The sequence below is a fragment of the Colletotrichum graminicola genome, assembly GCF_000149035.1.
Source record: "Colletotrichum graminicola M1.001 genomic scaffold supercont1.1, whole genome shotgun sequence".
Classification (NCBI taxonomy): domain Eukaryota; kingdom Fungi; phylum Ascomycota; class Sordariomycetes; order Glomerellales; family Glomerellaceae; genus Colletotrichum; species Colletotrichum graminicola.
The window spans coordinates 1,639,846-1,652,044 of NW_007361005.1; the positions used below are offsets into that span (position 1 = coordinate 1,639,846).

General features: G+C 53.5%; 1 protein-coding gene across 1 annotated transcript; it reads left to right on the top strand.

Annotated features, from left to right (window-relative positions):
* Positions 1-8,973: 8,973 nt before the first annotated feature.
* On the top strand, positions 8,974-10,329 carry GLRG_00433 (WD domain-containing protein; the record flags this gene model as incomplete). The annotated part of the gene is made up of 5 exons (XM_008091118.1): positions 8,974-9,103; positions 9,202-9,920; positions 9,985-10,074; positions 10,135-10,254; positions 10,309-10,329. The coding sequence occupies 5 exons, from the start codon at positions 8,974-8,976 to the stop codon at positions 10,327-10,329; spliced, it is 1,080 nt and encodes a 359-aa protein (XP_008089309.1).
* Between the last annotated feature and the right edge of the window lie 1,870 nt (positions 10,330-12,199).

Here is a 12,199-nt window from a genome sequence, read left to right on the forward strand (position 1 = left end):
GTCAATGCCTCCTGTCTCGTAGCCTGGGGGTTCGGATTGGCTGCGTGGCCTGGGAGATGGTTCGTGCCGCCAAACCAAGCGTGACGTTGGTCTGATGGATATCCCTGGTACGCCAACAGCCCCGACATGATGTACGCTTTGCGACGCAACTCGCATCGCGACTGGATGCACAACATCCAGGAACAAAGCAGCGTCGTTCAACTGTGGCATCTGTCGACCGCGTCTCCCTGCTACCCCACCGCAGCTTGCACACTCGCTGCAGAGATCCATGAAGTGGCTTCCTTGGTTCAGTTCCAAGTATAAAGAATGATTAGCTATCTGTCAAGGCTAGCGCCATTTTTTCGTCTCCTTCCGATTATCGTACTAGCTTCGTCCTGAGCATGTACTTAATGATAGTTGATCAATATCAAGCTTTCTAATGCCTACCCCCAAGTGTGTGTATTCCGTCGTTCCCTTAGCACCCGTGTACACGGACTATGACTGCTCGATTGGGAAATGAGACTATTAATAACAGAACAAGCTTGGTCCTCCCTAAGACCCGCACTTTCCTGGTTATATGTTAACTTATGAGACATACCTCCATACCTAGTAAGGATAAAGTCCGAAAAAGGTTCCGAGTGTTCAAGCTGGTCACTTTGCTCGACTATGGTTCACAGTGGGGGGGGGGGGGGGGGGTCGGGCACAGGCAACCCACGTCAGCGATACGGCGCGACCAGACCCAGGTGCTTGCCATTTGGCCGCTTGCCCGCTGAGCGAGTGTTTGGGCTAGTGTGCTTCTCCAAACTCTACTCAAGATCTTTTGGCCGGAGGTGAACGGGGGATCGTTCCAACCAGTTACTGGCAGAGGCGTTTCTGCCGGCGGCAAGGGCGTGCTGGGTTGGCAGGAGGGTCTTCGCCTTGTAGTGTGCAGCAGACGGTCACGGCGCCGACCGATCCAGATGTAGGGCTAGAAGACGGCGAACGTATCGACTGCTGCAGCCTCAAGGCTTCATGTCGGTTGGGTATCGAAGCTTGTCTCACGCAAGTTTCCGTCTTGGTCCTGAGAAGGCGGCGAGATGGTGTCACATTTTGCCAGGATGACGAGATTGCTTGCTCTCTAAGCAGGCTGTTTTCCAGCACAGATCTGCGAATTCTTCTTGTCGAAACGGTCCTCGTCCTTCGCCTATTGTTGAGGTGATACCCGGGCCTCATCGGGACGGGATCGTTCAAGGTTGCCTACAGAGGGCCTTCGTGCCCGCTCGTAGCAAAGGCAATCCTGGCTTTGTACTATGAAACGGCCAAAACGGGAGGCATGTGATGATGAGAAAACATCCTCGAGAGGGGACGACATCTGAGTGAAATTGGAGGGGTACGACAATGGGGGACTAACAGTCAATGCAAGTGGTGAATGGCAAGCGATGAGTGGCCGTTGGAGCCGCGGACAGCCGGATCTGGCCCGCGATCTGGAGTGGAGCAGGATTCATGAAGCCTGTGCGGTTTCCATGGTGGAGGACGCGTCAACGTTGATTAGCATCCGGCAGAAGACATTGGTTGAGGCGGGGTGATCAGGCACTGCTGCCTCCATACTTTATGCTGCTGGACTTGGGATTTGCTACTGGACCTAGGATTTGCTACTTACACCGCAATGCTGATTTCTTGTAGATCTAGAAAGATATTTCTCGGTATATCGGAAGGGGGTTGCGGAATTTGCGTCGACTACATACCGCACTGCTCCCCGGTGACGTTGCCCACCGCAGATCAACAAAAGCACCGGCTGGTCATAAGGACAAATAACTGTTTGTTTTCCGGTCACTTTCTGGTGCGTCTTTTAGGCAGACTGCCTAACCAATGGAATGATTTGGCGGCGAACGCCATTGCGCATTGAGGGCGATCCAACCTAGCCATACCTGGCTTAAGGTCGCTTTTGGCTCGATTAGGGACTGTGGACGTGTGACTCAGTGCCCGGCGCTACGATTGGTCGCAAACTTACGTCGCTCAGGTCGTTAGCAGGCATATACAAGTTGTATATCGGCGTAGGAGTCGCGCCATAGGTACTTGTTCAGTGTCCCTGATATATGATTGTCCTAGCGGACTGTTTGTCTGTACGGCCATCTAGCTCACCTATAACAATGTCCATTTGAAAGTCCAAGGCATAAGTGCGTGAATTTTTTCTTCGGTATGTTGGCGTCTTTGTGGCAAGTGCCTTGGAATTGCATTTTTGATGGGGAAGCGAGTCGTGGAAGGGGGTCGGCTCAAGTAACGCAAGCTTGAACGGTCCCGGTGATACACAAGTGCTATGTATACCAACGCCCTACAAGCTTACCCATGAATTATCCTGGCTTGGTGTGACCATTGTCTAGAGTGGAAGCGGCAGACGACGGCAAGGGACAGCAACGGCCTCCTTTATTGATCACAGCGCGCTGTTGGTGGCAGGGCGAGCAAGTTGACTGACACGTGCAGGCAAAAGCAGAGGGGATAAGCGCATGCTGCATTAGGTAGGGATTGCTGAGATATGTGTGGTCGTATGAAGGATAGCGAAGGGTATATCATCTGTGTCGCTGTGTTTCTGTTTTTCCCCCAGACTGTTTTGATACTTTCTTTACTCTTGCGTTACTCGAACCCGCGAAGACCAACCGGGCGGAAACGAGCAGTAAACAGTGTCGTAGGTGGCTCGGCGGTACCAGCGGATTCGGGGCAGGCGGAGGCACGCACGGCTCGGCTTGGCTTGGCTTGACTTTGCTTTCCCGTTGGATTGTTAGACGCTGATGCTGCTGTTGCTGTTCGTTTGACATGTAGGACCGTCCAAACCATGGTGCATTCCGCCTGGTTCATGGCGGCAGGGGCAACGCGGGCAAAGCCAAGGCAGCCAGTCAGTCGGACAGCCTCTTAACCTTGTGGCCTCAGATGTCCCCCCCCCCCCCCCCCCAACACAGATGCCATCAGCGGCATGAGTGAAAGGCCAAGTCGGTCGTCGCAACCCGAATCCTGGACCCCGAAATATGCAGTCGTGGAAGCTTGGGTCTTGTGGTGGCACTGGTTGACCCTGGACTGGGACTAGGAGAGCTTGGGCCGCCCGTGCCTCGCATTGTGTAGAAGAAGAAGAAGAAGGACAAGAAACCTCGCCAACCACCGTCCCGGAGCAAAGCTTCAACGCTGCGAATGGTTGGCCGGGATGTGGCATGCCGTGTCTGGGTCCGTAGGTAGCGGCAAGAGTATGCACCCCTCCCCAGTCCCCAACTTTCGTGGTTGGCCGGGATGACGAGCACTGCCGTGGGATGAGAAGAGTTGAGAAAGTTGGACGGCAAGGCTGATGAAAAGCGGAAAGATAAGTGGGGGGGGAGAAATGACGGGGAGATAATCAGATGTCTCGTCGTAGTGTATTGTACAATGTTCAGCTCTGAGTGTCTGGCATGCATCGACCTACGAGGAAGGCTGGATTTTGTCAGTGATTGAATGATGGAATAGTTCGCTGTGCTTGGGGCCAAGGCCTGCGGATGTGCCACCCTTCATCTGGCTGCGCTGACATCACCAAGTCGTCTGTTGCGCGTCGTGCTTGTCCTCCCAGCAAGTGAAGGAGGAGACGGGAAAGCCGGGAAACAAGCGGTGCACAGGCTGCGAAGAAGCCGTTGCCAGAAGAAGGGAATCTAGGTACTGCATAGGTAAAACAGGTACATAGGTGGTAGGTGGTGTGGGATGTTGGCAATGAAGTCAGTACCTACCTACAAGTATACAAGTGTATGCGACTCTGAATGTGGTCTAGTAGCATCTGCAACCAACCTATTTTATTTTTACTTTTTTATGCAATGCAGAAAGAGGCAGACCCACAGTGCACCTACCTACCTAGGTAGGTACACTAGTTTATCTGTCTTCTTAAGGTAAGGTACGCACCGCAAGCGAGACGCAAATGCAGCAGTGCACCAAGTACTTGTATGTACCTGGGCGAGCTCGAAGGGTCGCCTCGGACACGTATCTCGGCAGATTATGTGAAAAATAGGAAGAAAGAAGAATTCAAAAAGAAGAAGAAAAATTTAGCAAAACATCTCTGGTCCAAACTCTACCTGTGCCAGACTTTCTTTGACGGCTTCTTTCCTTCCAGGTCGGTCCTTGGCCAATTGGGGTTTGCTGCGAGCCCAACCCTCTTAAACAAACACTCGCTCGAATATACTCTCTGCTGGCCGAGGCCTACGCAGTGACGGCACAAACTAACCGAGAGTTTGCTGATTGGATTGGAGATCGAGAAGAAAAACCAAGAAGGGGGGGACCTTGGGCATCTTGATAGGTAGTCGCTGCACTCAAGCATCCTCACACCCATAGCAAACGTTACTCTTCATAACCCAGTTGCCTAGGTGCCTAGACCCTGGTCTACAGTACTCTATTCATGAAGCGTGGGTACGTACAATGGGATAGTGGGAGTGACTAGGTATGTAGGTAGACGTAGACGGTGCTTGTCGTCAAGTTCCGATGCGTACATTAGACGTTCCTATCGCGCATCCTACTTGCCTACGTCTCGCGCTTGCACTTGGCCAAGGTGGGTTTAACGAGGAGAAGCCTCAGAAAAAGAAGGGTGCCGGTGCGGCGGCAGGGCGGGCGACTCCATTTCCCCGCTTACCGTAATGTACCGGTACGATGTATGCACTGTAGCTTGGGTGTCTAGGTAAACGTACCTTGGGTAGTTTACTTCGCAGTTTACGTGCTCTGGAAAGGGAGGGCGGTACGTACCGTTTCGATCGGGCCAACGACCGGATTCCTCTGCCGGTCGGTCGCCACGGCCTCTCACCAAGAGGCTTCAGGCGTGCGTTCCCCTTTGGTTATGTCACTTGTCCAAAGCGAAGTAATACACCTAGATGCCTGCCGCGAATGCTATGCCATAGGCCGTGCACTAAGTGTACACTAGGTAGGCAGTACATTACGGTCCGTCCCAAGTTGGATGAGGTGGTGGATGAGGCGTGTGTGATGGAGCAGAAAAAGTCAATCTTCTTACCGAGATGCCTGTGCGCAACGATTGCCTGGCCGAGAAGGAGAAGAAAACGACGAGTTGCGAGGCTCATGTCAGATTGACCAAAGTGTGACCGAACGAACAGATGGGCGAGTTAAGCGTTTTCTGTACATGCCGGACGAGAGGCGACGCACGCTGTCAAAGCCGAACCCCAATCCCAGCTCAACTCGGGCTTCCGTACGGAAACAACCTTGCATCCGACTGGCTGCTTGGGTGGATTTCCCTCGGTGTTTTCCATACTTGGGGATGCATGTCTAGGTTCGTTCGGAGACCATGCCGATCAGTCATGATAGGTTGCTAGTAGACTTGTCGTTTGGATTGCGGTAGACATTTGTATCGTGTGGCATCGTATCGTATCGTATCGTATCGCATTAACACCGGCAGACAGACGCGAAGCGGATGAGTGGCTGGCTGATTCGCCTTGCAACAGGGTAGCTGGTCCATCCATAGGAGAACAACTCTAGCTTGGGATAAAAAGGTAAACCTGACCATGCTTTCGCTGTCTCCTCATCCCCTCCCTCCCTTTGAAGGCACAAAAGGACAGTGAAGACAAGACGAGACGAGACGAGACAGGCAGCTCGGTCTCGCTCCGTCGGTTGCAGAGTTTTGTATGGGTTGGGTTGCCGGTGGCAAGAATGTAACGCTGCATCGGGGTCGATGAAGAGATGGTTCGGGAGGTGCTGTTGATAATGACGATGGCCCATTTCTTCAACCAACACCACAGCGACGGAAACATGCGGCTGTGAAGGTAATGCATATAGGTATGTTACCAGGGAGGGGGTCAACTACTAGGTACCTACCAGATATGGATGGATGGGTGTACAAGTCGAGTCGCACTCGGCGCAGGCTGGTTCGTTGCTTCTTGTTTTTCTTCCCTCTTCCTCTTCCCCTTCTCCTTTTGCCAGATCAATCAACGCCGCATCCCAGTCCGCCCCGTGTCGGGAACACCCTTCTCCCATTTCATTTGAGCACGACTTGTACCTGACAGACCCTGGCAAATGCTCCCGGGGTGTTTCTCCATCTCCCCACCCCTCCTTCTCCATCCATCTGCGAGCATGTTCAGGTTCCAGAACCCACTCATCCTTAGGCCGTTCTTCTTCCCATTTCGTACGACCTGCAGCACGTATTTGCTCAAGGTACGGATACCTAGTATAGGTATGTAGGTACGTCCTGATGTACAGTACCCTAGCGTATGCAGAGGTCGCGATACGGATAAGTGCCACCAACGGGTCCAAGGCGCGGTGGGGGCGATTAAATTATATGTACCGATACAAGCGACTATGCCCCACTTCTGTACGGATACACTTGACTATTTCCTCCTTTCCTCTTTCCCTCTTTATCTACCTACTTGTTGCGCAGTCCTACACAGGTATTAACCTCTCTTGCCCTAACCCGGTCCAGTCGACGAACGCACTCAACAGATGCACACACGCGCACGCCATTGGCACCACGCTTCGGCTCGGCATGGAATTGGCATTGGCAACTTGCAATGGTCACTGGGCCTGACCTCGACGCATCCACTCACTCAGGCTTCAGCTGGCCGACACGCACTCTCGTTCCCTTCCTTCCTTCCTTCCCTCCTACCCGTGCTACCTACCTAGTTTCGTTTAGTGTCGTGTAGCTTAACTGTACTCTCTTTCTCTCTCTCTCTCTCTCAGTCTCCCGCTGTCAGTAGCCTGAGACTGGCTCGCGTACACGGCTCAGCACCTGGTCTGGACTCATTCATCCCTCTTCCCGCCCGTCTCCATCGATCCATCCTCGACGCCGACGCTGTATCCATACCCACCCACCAACCAACCAACCAGGGCGAATCCTATGTGCCTACCTAGCTCGGGACACTTGATCCCATGGCATGGTGGCACCAAAGCCACCTTGGGGTACACTGCTGCGTCCTCCCATTTCAGTCCACACCCTCTGTCTTGTTATAATACCTACTTAGCTAGGTACGGATGCCCTGCCCAGCGTACTCCGTCTTCCTGCAGTCGTTGCTGGAATTAATTGTTTGCTATCGCTGCTGTTGCCAGCACCAAGTGCTGACTCGGTTCGGTTCGGTTCACTTGAAGCTAATTTCAAAGCAACTCGCACTTCTGAGGGTCACAGTCCAGCTAGCTGGGCCCAGCCTAGCCCACCCGACAGCCAGAGGGGAAACCAAGCAACAAAAGGACGGAGGCGACATTCTGTGTGCTCAGCTGGTTCAGGTTACTGTGCCTCGAAGTATCGCGGCGCGCAAGTCCGAGGTACCTACCTAATCGACATACCTTAACATATCCATCACACACACACACACACACACACACACTCTCTCTCTCTGTCTCTCTCTGTCTCTCTCTCTCTCTCTCTCTTTCTCGTCCGTCCCGCCCCCTTTTGGGTTGCTGCCCCCACCCGCTAGCATCCCGTACCGTGCCCTGGCTCATGTCTCTCGTCTCGTCATCCTCGGGACAAAGGATTATAACTCGGCTTTGCTAGCTGCAGTCGGGTCCCAGATCTTTTTGAGAATGGAGAAAGAGCCCGTGTCTCTTGGACTTGACCTCTCGTCCGTCTCCGTCTCCCTCTCTCTTATCCTTTCTCGCTCTCTCTCAGTGCCTGGTCCGCCGCCCTATTCGTCTCTCGACCGAGAGGCCGAGAGTGCTCATGCCTGGCAGCCCGCACTGCCCCATTCTTTCAATTGTTCGTCTGTCGTCCTGCTGCACCATCTTGTTTGTTCCACATAGTTTCCATACATGTGTAGCAACTTCATCCGACCTTGACGCAAGGGCTCACCTTTGCTTACCTTATCGGTACTTTAGTTGCAGGCCTTCTGGTCAGCCCGTACCCTCTCCCGCCTCGTACCTGCTTAAGGGTCGCCCGATTCACCGGAGTATACACAAGGTTACAGGGCCTCCACCAAAGACGGACGCTCGCTACCCACTACACTAGGTACTTCTTACCTACCTACCTTGGGACCCAGGTACTTTACTAAGCAATCCGCCACCCGGCCACCTCAGGCCCCAAATCCCAGCTTGGTCCAGGTTCAGGCCCCGGCAGCCCAAGCAGGAAGCAAAGGCATAGTAGTAGAGACGTAAAAGCGTGTGTGAGAATGAAAGTGAGAGAGAAGAGAGCGCAGCGGAGACTCGAGATTGGCAAAAGAGAGTGAGGGAACACTAGGGGGAAATAAGAGAACGGGACCCACCCATCTGGGCTCGCTCAACACGGCGACCACCCCGGCCCTTGGTCAAGTTGGTCACTCACTGCATTTTCTAGTCCTAATCCTACCTGTCCCGTCCTGGTCAGTTCCCCGTCTTCCTCGGTTTTTTTTTTCTTTTTTTTTTCTTCTTTAGTTTCCTCGCCCAATCCACCAATCCGATCCGATCCTAACTCTCGACCATTACCAGCCAGCCAATCCCCCATCCACCATCCTCCACCACAACTACTACCACCATTCCCGGACGAATTCATACCTTTACTTGCCATCCGCCCATCTCTCTCTCTCTCCCCCTCGCTCCCTCTTCCTCCCCTCCCCTATTCCTCCTGTTATTCCTGTTCCTACCCCTCTTGTCCTGCCCTGTCCTCCCGAATAATGGGGTTTTCTGCATAAGAACCTTCCCATCCAACAGGTACTTGTACTCACACCCTCCAACTGCAGCATTGGCATGTACCTGCGCCCTCTCTACTAATTCGACACCCCCCTGGCCGACCATCATTTCCCTTCAACCCTGCTGTTTTACTGGTCCCCGGAGAGTAACCCCCTGGAGCTTGCATTCCCCTTCCAACTGGAACTGGACAACCACCACACGCACGCACACCTCTCTTTCCTCCCTCTCCACCGGCTCCCGCTCAATTTCAATTCCAACCCTTAACCCTCATCCAACGACTGACGACCACCACCACGACCACCGCCTCCTCCTCCCGACCCGACCTCCTCGCCTACCACCAACCGCCATCACCATTCGTCGTCTCGACATCAGCAGCCACTCCTCTCTCTCCGCCACCTCATTGATCGAGGCTATAAGTCCACGACGATGAACTCCCAAGCCCCTAATGATGTGTCGCCCGAGGCGATGCAGGCGCGCATTCAACAGGCGCGACGCGAGGCTGAGACACTCAAGGACAGGATCAAGCGGAAGAAGGATGAGCTCGCCGACACTACTCGTGAGTCCTTCCCTCATCGACCTCCATCCCTTCGACATTGCCGCCGTCTCAATTGCTTCCCCCAAGTCGCCATGCTGACCATCCGTTATCCTCTACAGTCCGCACCGTCGCCCAGCAGGCACACGAGCCGATCCCTAAGAACCAGCTGATGAAGGCTAAGCGCACTCTGAAGGGACATCTGGCCAAAATCTACGCCATGCATTGGTCAACCGACAGGAGACATCTAGTCTCCGCCTCGCAAGATGGAAAACTCATCATTTGGGATGCCTACACGACGAACAAGGTCCACGCGATTCCCCTACGTTCGTCATGGGTCATGACCTGCGCCTACGCCCCTAGTGGCAACTACGTTGCCTGCGGTGGTCTCGACAACATTTGCTCCATTTACAATCTCAACCAGCAGAGGGAAGGTCCGACTCGTGTCGCGAGGGAGCTTTCTGGCCATGCCGGCTACCTGTCGTGCTGTCGTTTCATCAACGACCGGAGTATCCTCACATCCTCGGGTGACATGACTTGTATGAAGTGGGACATCGAGACGGGCCAAAAGGTCACCGAATTCGCCGACCACCTGGGGGACGTCATGAGCATCAGCCTCAACCCGACCAACTCCAACACTTTTATTTCCGGTGCCTGCGACGCCTTCGCCAAGTTGTGGGACATTCGAGCCGGCAAGGCCGTCCAGACGTTTGCCGGCCACGAGTCTGACATCAATGCCATCCAATTCTTCCCTGACGGCCACTCATTCGTTACGGGCTCCGATGATGCAACCTGTCGCCTCTTCGACATTCGTGCCGATCGCGAATTGAATCTCTACGGCGTAAGTTGGGATTGTACCGACACCGCTACAGAAGGTCTGACATTGCTAACCTGTTGGATCCCAGTCGGAATCTATCCTTTGCGGTATTACCTCGGTGGCTACCTCCGTCTCTGGGAGGTTACTGTTCGCCGGCTATGACGATTTTGAATGCAAGGTATGCTTTCAGATTCCGGTTAAGCTGTGGGCCGTGGCCTGATGATTAATTCTTTGCTAGGTTTGGGACGTGACGCGTGGAGAGAAGGTTGGCTCGCTTGTCGGACATGAGAACAGAGTCAGCTGCCTGGGCGTTAGCAATGATGGCATCAGCTTGTGCACAGGTTCATGGGACTCACTCGTGCGTTTATCTTCATCTCTCCCCTCCCGTACCGTACTGACTCGACTATCACAGCTGAAAATCTGGGCATACTAAAACGCCAACCCAATAACGACGACGAGGTCCTGCCTGGATATACCGGTTCCAGTACACGCGAAACCATTTTAATCTTCTGCCGAGTGGTTATTTGGCCAACTTAATTTTCGAAACCCTGAGATGTTGCCCTTTTCTAATCCGCGAGTACTGGCGCATTCAGGACGAAGTCACGACACACCTGCTCATACCAAAACTCACTTTTTTATCGTCTACCAATCCAGCTGGAGCCGCCCTTTTACCAGCACGGGGCGGCTATGGGAATTATACAGGGTCTCTTTCCTCTTTATGTCAATCATCACCCTCATCGTCCACGATTCTTTTGCCCCATAGTTTTTTCTGGGACTCGTTCCGGCGCCCGACGGTTAGATCGGGTGGTTTGTTACACATTGATGGTTTACACAAATGTGGCCTTTCTTGAGTCATGCTTGCTTCACATCTCCCACAACGTCTGCTACTGGACCCGGACACGGCCATGACCGCCAAGGAGGGAACAGAATCGAGCCATTTTGATACCCCACCGAAATCCAACCCTACACGTATAGACAAGCTACCACGATTCCGACATCGACACTACCTCACACGAAGGGCCCGAAGAAGGAAAGGGCTGCAATTTGCAGCAGGAGTTGGTTTTCCTATACCATCGAAACGATCCCCCCCCTGTCGTTTGACAATTCCCTCGTCGCCATTTTCGTTCGTAACAAAAAGAAGAAGAAAAAAAACAGTGCGCCGCATCGTTCGATTCCGCATCTCTTTGTGTTCTCGACTCATCCGTCGGGGTGCTGGTTCTGGTAGGTGAAAGCGCCGCATATTCCGCTCACGTTGACATGGCGACGTGAAGCCCAAGTGGAGTGGGTGCGAATCCTGTTTTGCCTCGTAGAGAGGGGGGAAAGAAACAGGCTACTGGAGAAGACGGGGCTTGGTTTGTTTTGGCGGCGGATTGTCATTTTCATATCCAGGTGGAATGGAGTCGGTAATGCGAGGCAAAGGATATGGATACCTTCGTTTCGTAGAAGGCTGGGAGGTATCATATTGCTCTCGGATGATGGAACTGTGGTGGGTTGCACGGAAAATAGGGGAGACGACGACCCAAGGCCGTTGAAGGAACGAAGGACATGCGTGGAATAGTTGACGGAGTTGTTGAAGACGTTGGTTTTTTTTTGCTTTTTTCCCCCTTTGCGTGGACGCCGCCTCAAGCCTTCCTTCCCTCTTATACCTACTTGTTGCCTGTACTATAGTTCGCGCTCAATGCTCGTTCAACCTCTGTTCAAACTGCATTAGCCCTAGGTACAAGTGAAGTCGATACAATGTCAAGCCAGCGGCCAGCCAGTCTGGTCCCTAAGTGCATAGGGTCATAGTGTGCCGGCACTGATCAACAGCCGCATTTAGGGTACTGGTCGGTCGAACGATCATGCGAGACGAGAATAATCAACCTACCTACCTACCTACCCACCTGTCCCAAAGGGAGTTGCATATCATGTGACGTCCCGGTGGTACTGGGAGGGCGCAGCCAGAAGGACATGCCGGGACACTCATGGGCAGACGGAAGCTGGTAGAGGGCAGAGAGCGCAACTGCACGATGATCATACCAAACGACTCCGGAGCCGCGACACTCGACGTGCTACCCTCCCACCGAGGCCGACTGGCTTCCGATTTGAGGACTTGTTGGACCGTCTGAAGGAAAGGGGGTACGCTTGCGAGAAAGGAGATCGAGTTCTCTGCATAATCGCCGTCTGCTCTGGGCAAATAGGGTTTTGAAGGAGACGAGGAAGGCAGGACCTGGGGAATGGTATCGTGAAGCGGAAAGGAGGCACACCCGCGTCCTTCCCTCTTGAATCTTGGAGGGCAAGGGGGCGAACGGGCCCGGGAGACG